General features: G+C 40.0%; 1 protein-coding gene across 1 annotated transcript in view; it reads left to right on the forward strand.

Moving 5' to 3' along the window:
• Positions 1-422: 422 nt before the first annotated feature.
• Positions 423-14894, forward strand: part of LOC135205305 (uncharacterized) — a 38627-nt gene continuing 24155 nt past the window's right edge. The window contains exons 1-2 of the mRNA XM_064235726.1: positions 423-971; positions 14451-14483. Coding sequence (XP_064091796.1) covers positions 918-971; positions 14451-14483 — 87 coding nt within the window. The 5' untranslated portion in view covers positions 423-917. The remainder of the gene's footprint in view (positions 972-14450; positions 14484-14894) is intronic.

The raw sequence follows: 14894 nt of genomic DNA on the forward strand, positions 1-14894 counted from the left end.
CTACACACACACACACACGCATATATAATATATATATATAATATTATATATATATATATTATATATATAATATATTAGACCGATAGATAGATAGATTGATAGATAGGCAGGCATTACTGGGGAAATATCTGCCATAACTGAACGGTAATATTTGAGGAAATCTGAGCGTATAAATCATCTTTGTTCTTCACTCATATCCGGCTCAGTATCAATAACGGCTCTTTGAATCATCCCCTATCAACAATAACCATCTACTCCGCAGGTTTACAAGCCATACCCAACTTCAAAGACGAAATAAGGCAACCCATTATCATAATATTAAATGCATAATAAGTTGCTTCCTGGACTGACTGACTGGCTGACCTGGCTATCCGAGTGACTGAGTCACCGTCGAAACCAGTATTATAGTTTGGCGTTTATACGTTGTATTTCAGTTACTAGACGTCACAATCCGTCGCATTACGTCGATTTGAGCAACGTGAGAAAGTCCGGGTGTCTTGCGACGGAGGGAAATCGCTCCAGCTCGTGATTCCATTACAGTCAAGGTTAATTTCTTTGAAATATCTGATCAACCCAATCTTCCCGTCTCCTTTTCTTTCCTTTTCGTCCGCTCGAATTAACTCCCGTTTAACCCCCTGTCTCCACCATCCCGAAACGCCAAAAAAATCCCCCGATCGAGATATATTTTGCTCGGGCGGAGAAATGAAGCGATAAAAAATTACAGGCGAGGGAAAAGTGCTACGGCGATTTTAGCAGAGTTAACTCTACTCGGCGAGCGGCGAGACGGTGTGCGGTCGTTCCAACAACCGCCACCGTATCGGAACCTCTGTGCATGTTTATCTCCTGTTATTTGTGATTGTTTGAAGTCGTTTTGGACCTAATTTGGCGAATAACCTGACTGGGACACCTATAATGCAATGGACCTCCCGGCACTCCAGTACCAGATGTGGCTGGCCGTCAAAAAGTACCAGGTAACGACAAACGTTTTTTCCGATTCATAAATTAAAGTATACTTTCGGAAACTTCGCTTCTTACTCTCTCGAGGTGGGATATTGATTGTTTGAACTGTGACTCTTTTTCGTCGCCCAGACTTTGTTTGAAGTTGTTTGAGAAGTTGTGGGGCCGAAGGAAGGCCCAGCATTATGACGGCCGGGTTTGAACCGCTTCCTTGTGCATTAACGTATTGATTGAGTTATCGTGGGAATGATTGTTTTGCTAGAGAGAGAGAGAGAGAGAGAGAGAGAGAGAGCGAGAGGGAGGGAGCGATGGTACACGGCCTTGCCCGTGTGAGTGTGTTTGTGTGTATCTCTCTCTCTCTCTCTCTCTCTCTCTCTCTCTCTCTCTCTCCTCTTTTCGAGCCGCTCTCTTTCTCTCTCTCTGTCATAGCTCTTAATAATTCATAATTATTTTATTATAGCTCTTGATAATTCGTAATTTTCTTGGTTACTATCAGTTATAGCCTAATATCGAATTATTTGAATAACTCTCTCTCTCTCTCTCTCTCTCTCTCCTTTATACTAGGCACGGTCCGTGATACTAGGTAGCTCCAATTTGACAGGTTTTCGAACTTGGCGTGCTCCATATAATATTTTTCGTGAATGCGCGAATACGAGATTCGTGACCCCGAATCGCATTTGAATGAATTACCACGACACATTTAATTAAAAAAAGGATTTAAAAGCAATTTGATTCTAAGACCGAAGATGCCCCAAGAAATCATGTGCCCTCTGGAGAAGAGATGGATTTGTGCGTGCGCCTCTCTCTCTCTCTCTCTCTCTCTCTCAAGCTGGCGTATTGATTTGGCTAAGACTTGTTTATCTTAAATGTTTATCACTGTGTTCAGCCATGTTTATGTTGCTTTGAAAGTTGGTTGGATGTTATATCGTGCAAATACTTACGAACAGACACACACACACACACACACACACACCACACACACACACACACACACACACACATATATATATATATATATATATATATATATATATATATTGCTTAAAAAATCACAGTAGATGCACGTGACTTCATAAATAAGCGCATCCAACAGGAAAATGATAGTCAGAAATCCAAGCGCTTTCGTCTTTACTAAGACAATGTCTTAATAAAGACGAAAGCGCTTGCATTTCTGACTATCATTTTCCTGTGGGATTCGCTTATATATATTATATATATATATATATATATATATATATATATATATATATATATATATAATTATAAAGGAAGCTCATTTACACGGTTTCCTATCCACCTTTTATTTTTTATCCGTCTAACTGCATCCATAATAGGAAAAAAGGGAAGCAGGTAATTCACCAACAATGGAGTATGCGCGGAGTTACGTAGTATCGACTTTTGTTAAGGCAAGTTAAGGATGACGGATGATGCTCAACAGGTTATAATGGTTTCCATATAAATATCTTTTTTCGTCGTTTAATAGTCTCTTGACTTGAGTTAAAACGAATATTTTTTGTGGAATTAGTATTGTTAGCCATTTATTTCGAAACCACCATCGTTATTAGATTATCATTCTCATTTCTAATTACCATACGCAACCAGACTACGGATTCCTCTAAGGGCGGAGGGAGGAGGCCCTTCTTTTAATTGGAGTATTTACGCGTTTCCGCCCAGGTAAACTTCGCATAAATGATCGATTTACGCATCCTAGCATTGCTCTCTTGCCGTCAAGACAATCCCACTGAGGTTATTGCTTATTGCATTGTGGCTGTGGTTTAAAAGTTAAAATAAGCCGTGGCACGTTGAGCGTTTTGCTATTCACGCTGATTGTTGTAGAAGGAGATCCATTTGGGACGGTGGCCTGTTTGCCATTTATTTCCTCTATTATAAAAGAATGATTTATCCGACTCGAAAGAATGAACTCTCAAGCTTCCAGAATGGGCCGTTTGCGCCGACGCGATTAGACGACGAAAAGACCAAGGCGTCGATGGAAATGTTTTGGAATAAGAGATAAAATAAAAGTGAAAATGCGTCGTGGCAATGGCGGTGAGGAATGGCTTTCGCAGCGAATGAAATGTCGCCATTCAACATCTGTTTCCCGCCTGCCTCTCGTGGTATCCCGCTACCCCCCCCCCCCCCCAACCACTTCCCGAGATGCCACCATCCATCCCCTATCAACGCCCCCCCTCTCCTACCACCTATGAGCTTGGCGGGAAACTATCATCATATTTACATGATAATTTCGTATCATTATTATTATTAATTATTATTAATAATATATGAAAAAAATATCAAATTACTGTCAGCTTGCACTATAGAATTCCCACTGATTATATTTCTATTAAATGCAATAACCCGTTACATGGAACTCACTCAACAGGGAAATATTATTTATGAAATAGTGCATCCCCTCTATATCTATGGTGCATCCACCATAGCTAGGATTCGAACCTACGCCTCTTGGGCACAGAACAGGGTGGCAGAACAATGTCCCAACTTCCCAAGTGGCACTTGGAGTACGCATTCCACCATTCAGATTCCCCAAGGGTCTATTGGCTACACCTTGAGGTTTATTTTTGCACTGTTAGTAAACCATTGTGTGTTGCGTATTCTCACTCAGAATGTCAGTGATGATGGCGCAACCATTAATACCTTCAGCTTTTGGTAATTATACGAGTTTTGTACTATAACTTTACCTATACAGCGAATATTAGACTATTTTGTGCCTTGTGTCATTTAATTAGACTCGATAACATTTGTAAGTGCGTGATATACACTTACCATTTAAAGTTTTATTTTTGGAGGAGGTGGGGGGGGGGGGGGGGGGGTCCTAGGCTGCCTGGTCGTGTCATCACAGGACTGAAACTTAAATATCTCTATGTAATTCACTGCCCGGCATATTTACAGCAGTACTTTAAATTGTATTTAACTCTTGATCGCTAACCAGTATACACGTATCTGATTCTGTTACGAAACCATTCTAGCAGTTTAGCTTATACTCTCTCTCTCTCTCTCTCTCTCTCTCTCTCTCTCTCTCTCTCTCTCAGAATAATGTTGAGTGTATGAGTGTAGCGTGTATACGTTGATTTGTACATATAATCAGAAGACAGTTTCATGCTGTATATTTCAATGCATCTGAAACCCATAAGCCAAATCCCCCCTCCCACTTCAACTAGAGGTGGGGAATTTCCCCTTCTCTTGATCGGGGGAGGGTAAGGGGATATCCCATAGTTGCTGAAGGGATAGTACTTTAGCAACAAGTGAGTAATTTGTGTGGATTTGTTTATTCTTCTCAGTCTGGCAGAAGGCGGGAGTTTCGCTCTCCTACTTATCTGCGCATAAAGGAAAATAAAGCTCTCTCAAGTTGTTATCTTTTAATCCTGTTTAATATTTCTCAATTTTATTTTTTCGATTTATTAACACGATTGTTTAATTGTTCAAATGTAATTTTACAAGTTTCCATGATTGAATTCCTTATTTTTTTATAGTTGTTTTTTGCAAGTTGTATAAGTTCGCTTGTGTTTTCTCTGTTTGTCTTTACTGCAAGCTCCTTGTCTTTTTTGTTTGTTTCTCACATTTTCTTCAAATCTGCAGGCTTTTAGTTTAGTTTTCCAAGCGATTTTTGTCTTATTTTAAATCCGTGTTGTCTTGCCAAGCTCTGTCAGTTTTTTTTCGAGATGATAGAGCTACGCTTGATAGCTATTAACCATTGAACTGCAGTGCACTAGGCCTACCTTGATAACCGTCCAAGTAGTAACGTCATTTAAATAAAGCAATCGGCAATTGAAAAGATTAAGGCTATGTCGATTTTTGTAATCATAAGTGATACCTGCCTCTCTCTCTCTCTCTCTCTCTCTCTCTCTCTCTCTCTCTCTCTCTCTCTCTCTCTCTCTCTCTCAACGCATTAGCTTGGCAGATCAATGTATAAGAACGGCGTCCATTGAACATTGTGTGAGAGAGAGAGAGAGATGTTGCCAAGTAACCGTCAGTTGTTGAAAGTAAACGTCTTGTCTTATGTCACATGTAGCTTGTATGTATATGAGAGGGATAGTGTGTGTGCGTTGCCAAGTAAACCGTCAGTTGTGATTATACGTCATATCCACCTGTGTATGTGTGACTGTGTACGTATATAAGAGAGAGAGGTGGGGGGGGGGGGGGAGGAGATGGTTCCTGGAACACAGGATGGATTAATATTCTTCTTGTAACTCCTCGGTAGTAAATGGCTCCTTCGCCTTTAAAAAAATAAACTGGAACCGTGTTGGGACATGGAAATTCTCCCGCGCCTCTATTAGACCGATAAGCATAGCATTCTCTCTCTCTCTCTCTCTCTCTCTCTCTCTCTCTCTCTCTCTCTCTCTCTCTCTCTCTCTCTCTAAACAAGTCTCACGCCGAGTAGATCCATACTCGATCGCCATTACAATCCAGTATATCTCTGCTGACATAAATAGTAATTTATGTAGGTGGTTGTTGGTCGACTTGTGGAGTGACATTTCCATTACTGACAAATGGCTAAATTTGCAGCTAAAATTACAAAATGGACAAAAATATCCATTTGGCAAGAAACTGTCAAAGTTACGTATGAAACATATGGCAAAAGTTATAAAAAGAATCTTTGTGAAATGGAAAAAATAGAAGACCAGGAAATATGCAAATCGACAAATTACAAAAAAAAAAAAAAATAGCAAAATAGACAATCTTGCCCAAACTACAAACTCAGCCTACGGATCTGCCGAGATAAACTTGCTAAGCTGACATATAAAAGTTGCAAATTTGACAAAGTGCTGGCAGTCCTTACCGAATAAAACCGTATAAACACACACACACACACAAAGAGAGAGAGAGAGAGAGTTATTCGTGTAAAAAAGGAAATACAACTTATGGACGAAAAAGGTTTTGGGCCGAAAGTATTCTGACCTTTCGAAGCCGTAATGTTTCGTCTTTAAGGCTTTTCAATGAGGCGGGATTGGTCGTGGTCCTGAGAGAGAGACAATACATTTATTCATACATTTGTTTGCGTCAGGTGTCTGCGAATTCTTGTTTGAGAGAGAGAATTTATTTTTACATATTTTGGCCGTAAATGCTTGCGTTGTTTTTGTGATGGACTGAAAATACCGCATTCTTGTTCATGAGTATTTTTATTTTAGTTTGTCAGGCTTTGAAATGATGATTAGAAATCTTCACAGGATTGCGGATTCAAGATTCTCCAAGTCGGTTAAGCATTCTAAGCGTCCGTGAGGGGTTATCGACCTTTAGATGTTATAGTTATCACCCAGGCACTATTTGTGTAATACTGTACCTACGCCGAAGAAAAATGGCACGCACACACACACACACACACTATATATATATATATATATATATATATATATATATATTATATAAAGCCATTCTAGAGGGCTTATAAACAACTTCCCTAGAATATCGGAACATCTTACAAGACGCCATGAGGTCGTTAACGGTCATTCTCTCTCAGATGAAGAAAGCGTCACCTCCCCCAAACATCCCCCCAAAAGTTCGTTGGTTCTTTGGCGTCACCTATATTGGCACCCATTGGTCAATAGACCTAAGGACAGGTGCCAGACCCAATCATGGCCTAGAAGCAATATATCGGGGGTTTCTGGGGGGTATTGAGGAGAGAGGAAACCAAGCCGTCTCCTTGAGGGTCAGGCAGTCAAGCGTCGGTCAAGAGAAGGGAAAGACGCACATTCCCCTCGTGCCCTCTGCCGGTTTCCGCTCGGTCTCAATCCCGCCGGTACTATAGATATTAAGTTCATTTCACTCGGGCCCTGTGTAAGTTCTTAGAATATAAGACCGGTGTTAACTTAATCACTGAGCGTTTGATTTCTGCATGACCCACAGTAACTTAAGAATCCCACGCGACCCAGGTCGGGGTCATAATTTTGGTGTCAGGTGTGTGGGGTCCGCTGCGAAGCGCTAATTAACGTTAAATATAGCGATTGTGGGTCTTTCGAGGCGCGGATTCGGTGACAAATTGTTCAGTGTCTTTATGATCGGAAAATACACGACGGAGCGGTCACATGAAACAACAACACAAAAGGGCCGACGTTGAAGTGATACGTTAAGCAAATTCGAGCTTGCCTTCACGTAACTAAATGTCAAAGTAACGAGCGGTAGATAGCGAAGAAAGTCGGCGTGCGATATTGCAATACCGAGCGCGAGAAATCGTGAAACGGGCAAATACACGCACACACGAGCTGTGCATAAAACGGTCAACAGACTAGAAAAACTGTATGCAGTGTATAAGCGAGGGAAAGACAGAAAGGACGAGTGTCGTATGATTGGAGTGAAGATTTGCACTCCCAAATAAAAAAACAGCCAGACGCTGGTTACTATAGCAAGTGGAAGGAGGTGATCGTCAGCACAGTGATCAGCAGTGCCTTCGCAGACCATCGGCGATGACAAAGAACGGAGCAAAGATGGCGGACAGCAATGAGCGCCCGCCAAAAGTCTTTCCGCCAAAGGGAAAGAAGAGTGCCTGGAGTCAGCTGTGTGCGCCCAAGAGAACAGGGGAAACAACCCTGTTGGGCAGCGGGAGGGATACCAGTTCTCCTCCCCCCCTAAGAGTAGCAGAGTGAGACTGTCGGAGTAGGGGGGACTCCCCCTACAGGACAGCACACCCCCCCTCAAGAGCGGGAATGGGTCGGAAGGAGATGGGCACTTTCCTCCTTCCCCTAGCCCCTCTAGGCTCTAGCCGTTGAGGAGACGGTATTCACCTTCAGGATGAATGGGGGAGTGTGAGCTGTAAGCTTCGTCTGGTATCGACCCAGCCTGTTAGAAGTAAGAAAAGCTGACAGCCGTCGGAAGGCGGCAGACGACAGCAAGGGAGTGTAGCAAGACACTCCTCCCCTCCCCTCAAGAGGAAGGGGACGGCGACTGGGAGAGAGGAGGAGGGTCAGCTGGGATCCTTCCTTGGCACAAGGGACACGAGGAGAGTAATTACTGACCAGCGTGAATAATTGTCAGTGAGGGTCTTTGTGAAGAATTTAAAACAGTATGGGTATGAAAATGTGGGCAACCCGCAATGAAACAAGTTTCTTTGGTTTTGTTTTATTCACAGTAGTTTAAAGTTTTTTTTTTTTTAAGTATATTATCAAAAGGCTTTGTGATTAGTTTATTGTCTGTTCTGTGTTATTAGAATATGTCCTTTTGATTCGAATTTTTAAGTTATTCAAAGTAATTTGTGCTGAGAAATTTTGTTTTATCAGGTATAACGTAAACAATCAACTAGTGATATGTCGATTTCTTTTTTTTCTTATTCAGATTTGTGGTAACAACCCTTTTGTGATTTATCTGTGATTGCAGTTTGAGTAATTTAATTACGAATTGTTCTTATTAGAGTCAATGAATATTAACCAATTCACTGATATTGCATGCTTAATGTTTTGTGGAAACTGTAGATGGATTTTCTTTTATTTTGTTCATTTTTATTGTCGGTTTTCAAGTCCTCCACCTTGAGGGTAGGAGACCAAACCCGCCCCCCCTAGAGCCTCTCCTCAATAGCCAAAGTGGTTGTCTGAGAACACCACCAATAGTGTTTAATGTTAAATTTATTGTTATTAGTAGTAGTTACCTGGGTGTTGACCTCTTTGAGATTCTCGTAGTTAAACCAGATTGTTATTCTTTTCAAGTACTAATGATACGAGTCCATTTAAGATCACTGGTCAATGCCCCGGGTTGGGTAAAGAGAAACAAAAAAAAAAAATAATAAAAAAAAATGGAAAAATAAATGAATAAATGAGTAAACAAATAAAAAATAAATAAAATGAAATAAAATAATAATAATTTTAGTTAAGTAATAATACCGGAGCTAATGCCATTACCAAGGATAATGCCTATCCATTGCCCTCGATCGAAGTGCTTTTACTTAAAGTAAAGGAGATATAAGTTTTTTCGCCACATGGATCTCAAGGCTTGCCCTGATGATGAAAGTAAAGAGAAAACGGCCTTTATAGCAATCGGCTATCTGAATATAATTTCCTTCCCTTCAGGTTGAATATCTTACAGCTCATTTTCACGAGTAATGATACGCGTTTTAGCCTCTATAATTAGCATTGTGAGTTTTTGTACATTTAGATGATATCATTGTAGTTGGCGTCATGGGATGAAAATAAATTTAGAAAAATTTAAGTTTTTCCAGGTCGAAGTAGAATTTTTGGGGCACCTAGTAACTTCGGAAGGCCTTAAGCCTTGTGCCGATAAAGTTGTAGCAATGAAAGAATTCCCACGACCAAAACATGCGAAAGATGTAGCCAGCTTCCTCGGACTCGCGGGTTACTGTCGGAAGTTCATTAGAAATTTTGGACAGATAGCAAGACCGTTAGATGCATTAAGGAAGCAACCTGATTTCCAATGGGGTGAGAAGGAGGAGGAAGCTTTTCAGAAATGAAAAGATGCCCTAATGAGCGACGAACTCTTGGATTATCCGAGGTTCGATCGTCCTTTTTCAGTGACCACATTCGCAAGTGATATTGCGATAGGAGTAATCTCCCAGATTGACGATGAAGGTAATGAAAGACCAGTTTGTTTTGCATCACGAGGATTAAAAGGGGCAGAGAATAATTATAGTACCTTCGATCGAGAGGCTTTGGCGGTCTTTATGGTTGCTGGAGAGACACAATTATTTATTTTTTTTGCTGGGACATAAAATAGATTTTCACAGATCATCAACCATTAATGTACCAGCTGAAGAAGAGCGAGATTACAAATCGCCAAACTCGTTAGATCGAGCGAATTTTAGAGTTTGACATCATAAAGATTGAATATGTCCCAGGTAAGGTAATAGGATGGCGGATGCTCTCTCCAGGAAAATCATAAGAGTAACAACTCGTGCTACAGGGCGCGGGGAGGAGCGACAAAAGAAACCTCGTGACGTTGGTGGCACAGGCACTGCAGGCATAGTGCCGGCAACGTCGCGACGGTACCGAACAATGACAGTCAATCAAAACGTAAGCGCGAGGACGCGCAGAAAACGGGAATCTCGCAAGCACTCTCAGGTGAATGGGAGTGCCCGAGGCGGTAGATGGTTAAATGCAGGTGGAACTCCGTCCGGGGGATTCCAGAATAAATGCCCGGAGAATGAAAGTGTGGTTGATTTTTGTGGTTGGAGTGTGCGAGAATTGGTTGAAAGTCAGGTGTCTAAAGCTTGGATTAGTCAGATTAAGGCTTGTGTGGATGGTGAGAGTAACGAGTTCCCGAATTTTGTGCATTTATCAAAAAACGTGTTTTCATTGTGAAAGACGTCATGTTAAGTAAATAGGAAAAGGGCCGCTAATATCCGAGCCCAAGTCGTTCTTCCTCGAGGCCTTGGTAGAGACAGATATACACATAGATCATGTTAGCATTAAGCTGGACATGTAGGCATAGAAAGATCTTTTAGAAGAGCCCGTGAACATTTCTTTTGGGGATGGCTTGCTTTGAGACATAACTAGATTTGTAAGTAACTATCGTGTTTAATACGATGGAAAAGCAACCTGTTAAGTATTTTTTTAGAGCCATCCTTTTATTATGTAAATCCTTACGCCAGGCATACTGGCATAGAAAAGTCCCTTATTAGGGCACTCGAAGTGGTACTTGTTAAATTCTATCGTGAGCATTAAATGTGTGAGACCACTCCCTGCGGCGCCAGGTAATACAAGTATTATTGTGTTTCGTGGGTGCGTATACACGCTCCCACCCATGGATAGGATGGTGGATAAAACCATGCCTGTTAGGATCACCACATGTGAAAGAAATTAATCGAAATACTGGCTTATTCCACTTAAATTGTACCAGAAGCACAAAGCGAGAAACACCTGTCGCACACAGTATACGTCAAGGTCGTTTGGTGTACCACACCAACCAACCAGTATCCCGTACCCAAGGTGGCCGTACCTGGGAGTCGAGCCAGTGGAAAAACACCAGGGCGCAAGTGGGCGCCCGGCCGAGAGCACAAGACCGAGCTCCCGAGCCTATGTCATAAGTAAATGCTATTTCAAAGTAAATGAAAGGGGTCAGTGAACAGAGTTTGTAAATGCCAACCCACGTCTTTGCCTAGGATCCAGAATCATACCAGTGTTATTTTTTTTTTAAATCTTATTTCTTGATATCTCGATCAGATTGTAATGTAACGAATTTATGTTGTTTGATATAACTTGTCAAATTATTTTCATAATAAATGTTATTACCTGTGGATCATATTCTTGTGTGTAATTTTGTTTTGTTGTGCTTGTGTTGCTTATGTACGGTTTTTTATTATTTTGATTTATTGTTTTTTTATGTGTTAAATTTGTCGCAACACCGGTTCCATCCTATTTTATCTTTCATAAATTACACTAATGCTTGTAAAGTTTTTTTTATTTTCACAGATGATGAAATTTTTGTTTGTTTGTGCCTGGATTTCCAAATTTATTTCTATGGTTCTTTAGTTATTTTTTTATTTTTTTTTATGTGATAGTTAGTAAATGCCACATTGATGTTCCAGGAAGATTTTTTTTTATTTTCGTTAAAATTCCATTGCATTATTTTTTGTTCTGTGTATGTTTAAATTATGTTTTTGTTATTTTGAAGAAATTTAATAGATTAACGTGATACAATGTCATTAAAAATGGATGCCATGTGTCGTGATTGCCAAGGGCAGTGGCTGAATGTGTTAAAATTTTCTGTCTTTTTGTTTTCACCATTTTGTTTGATTATGAACCTGAACTTATTGAATGATTTCTTTTTTTTTGGTTTTGATCTGTTCCAGGCAAGAGTGATTGTTATTAGTTAATTTTTTTTTAAAAGATCTTATGATGTTGTAAGACGTGTTCAATTTACTTGTAACCTTTGGTTTGTACACACGTCAAATGGCCCCCTTTTAAGATAGTTAATTTGAATTTTAGATAAATCAGTACCTTGAGAAAAGAGACTCGAGATGGGACAAGGCAGAGACTATAGCTTTGCGAGGACGCAAAGGAGTTTGGGGAGGGAGTGATAAGCCATTCTAGAGGGCTTATAAACAACTTCCCTAGAATATCGGAACATCTTACAAGACGCCATGAGGTCGTTAACGGTCATTCTCTCTCAGATGAAGAAAGCGTCACCTCCCCCAAACATCATCCCCCCCAAAAGTTCGTTGGTTCTTTGGCGTCACCTATATTGGCACCCATTGTCAATAGACCTAAGGACAGGTGCCAGACCCAATCATGGCCTAGAAGCAATATATCGGGGGTTTCTGGGGGTATTGAGGAGAGAGGAAACCAAGCCGTCTCCTTGAGGGTCAGGCAGTCAAGCGTCGGTCAAGAGAAGGGAAAGACGCACATTCCCCTCGTGCCCTCTGCCGGTTTCCGCTCGGTCTCAATCCCGCCGGTACTATAGATATTAAGTTCATTTCACTCGGGCCCTTGTGTAAGTTCATTAGAATATAAGACCGGTGTTAACTTCACTACTGAGCGTTTGATTTCTCATGACCCCCACAGTAAACTTAAGAATCCCACGCGACCCAGGTCGGGGTTCATATATATATATATATACATACACATATAGTTTAGTACATATATATAATGTATATATGTATGTAAATATGTATGTATAGTCTACAGCCGGAAAATTCATATTATTATTATTATTATTATTATTATTATTATTATTATTATTATTATTATTATTATTATTATTATTATTATTATTATTATTATTCAGAAGATGAACCCTATTCATGTGCAATATGCCCACCAAAGCAACCGATGACTTGAACTTCAAGCTTCCAAAGAATATGGCGCTCACTGTTTAGGAGTATGAGGGAAATTGTTAGAGTAGTAATGCATTGTATTTTTGCTTGAACTTTTGAAGGTTCGTATTGTGTCAGTGATTACTGTAATATTAACAGGATAACAGAATTGATCAACTACGACAGCTTTTGTCTGCTATTACTGTGGCTAAATATTAATATTACGTGCTTGATGACACGCGCTATACGCTGCACTGGAAGCCAGCGCTTCCTGTCTAGTCTCCCGTACCCTCCCGAACCCCTACCTACCCTACCCAGCCTAGGGCAGCCAAACAGGTTTCCAGGAGGAGGGTGGATGTGTCACGTCTCCCCTATCCTCCTTATCCCTTACCTACCCTGCCCCCACCTGGACGGACAAACAAGGACAAATGAGAAAGATCCACTCGGATTTTATTATCAATAATAATTATATTAATTATTATTGTTATTCTGTTGAATAAAATGGCAGAATTCAGCGAATTAATTAATCTTACTTATGATCTTTTCTATTTTTCTTATTGCTCACTTCTCTGGCTCAGTGCTACTTCTTAATAATTAGCCAATACTATTCATATTGGGAAAAATTTAAATACAATGTCCCCCCCCCCCCCGGTATGCACGGTGGATCCGTACCAAAACCAAAAACCACCCCCCCCCCAAATAGAAAAAATCTTATAAAAATGCTTAAGACTGCCTATTTTGTTAGTTGAAACTACCTGGCTATTTTAATAGTTTTATCACAGAAAGTGCATTTTATGATGAAATTGATAAAAAAAACAAAAAAAAACAGGAATTTGTGGATATTTCTCATAGAAAAGTAGCGCGAATACGTGAATTTCCCATGAATAATGGGTAGATATGGTCCATAGAGGAATCCGCAAATGTGAGAGTCCACGAATGCTGAGAACGTCCACCAAAATGCTGAATGTGATAGTTTATTTAGAACAGGATTTTGCTGTCAATACTGGTGCATATTTTATCAGTATAATGGTATACAGGAATGGCAGAGCTCCGGTCCAGATCAAGCAGTGTTTGTCGTCAGTGTTGGTATTATTCCATAAGCAAGGTCAATGTCAGGTCAGGGTCATCTCTGGTGTTCAGCTGGTATTATTGCTGATGTAGCTGGCTTATCGCGACATTTTGACCTTCTTGTAGGTTGTCTTCTTGGCTGGCCAGCAGTAGAAGTGAAAAGATGGTGTCTACATGCCGGTATTTATAGCGGCTCGAATCTTAGACCCGATTTCTGATTTGTCGAGCCAGTCTTGGGCAAAGTTGGGGATCTCGCGTTGATGATCCCTGACTTCGCCCAAGATGTGTATGGATTTTTAAAAATATTTGACCAAAGGTAGTACTAGTTCTCAAGACAGGCAAAAAGTGACTAAATTTTGGTTGAGATAGGAATGCAACTTCTTGGAAAGAGAAGTTATTTTGTGAGAGACAGAAACATAACTTTGGGAGAATAGACCTTTTTGGGGATGGATTGCTCTTTACCTCTGTCAGAGATTTGTGGTTTGTGAATACTCTTCTTGTTAATGTTTTCTAAATAATATTATGAAATTACACTTTCTGTGTTTGTATAATTTGGTACTTGTTGGCATTGAAATTTCTTGTTTATTTGTATATTGTTTTTTGGCAATAATTATTAAGTGGTTTATTGCTACTATTTTTATGTTGATTTATTTTCACAGTATCAGACCCTAGCAAAGTAAATGTTTTATAGTTAACCTGAATATTTTTCTTTTAACAGATTTTGATTGGCCGACGTCAGGAAGATCCTAATGTAAGTATCTCTCTCTCTCTCTCTCTCTCTCTCTCTCTCTCTCTCTCTCTCTCTCTCTCTCTCTCTCTCTCTCTCTCTGTCAAATTTTACTTCAAGTTCTTATATATTGAGAGAATTATAAAAATATGCTTTAAAGGGTTATAATTTATAACTTGAAGATTAAGAATAAATATTTCCAATAACTTCAGCCATTAAATTAAGGAGCAGGAATGACAATCAAATGAGAATAAGTTTTGTATATGTTGTATACGAAACTAAACAGTAATTTTGCTGTCAAGATATGTAACTGTATGGATGATATGATTGGTATGTTTGATAAAGCTGTAGGCGATCTTTGTAGCTATTTCAAGTCACTGACACCAAGTACTGCTGAGGACTTCTGGAAGAGAAGTTCCTGGTTATGTTCTCATA

Source organism: Macrobrachium nipponense, chromosome 49 (genome assembly GCF_015104395.2).
Source record: "Macrobrachium nipponense isolate FS-2020 chromosome 49, ASM1510439v2, whole genome shotgun sequence".
In the NCBI taxonomy this organism is placed as follows: domain Eukaryota; kingdom Metazoa; phylum Arthropoda; class Malacostraca; order Decapoda; family Palaemonidae; genus Macrobrachium; species Macrobrachium nipponense.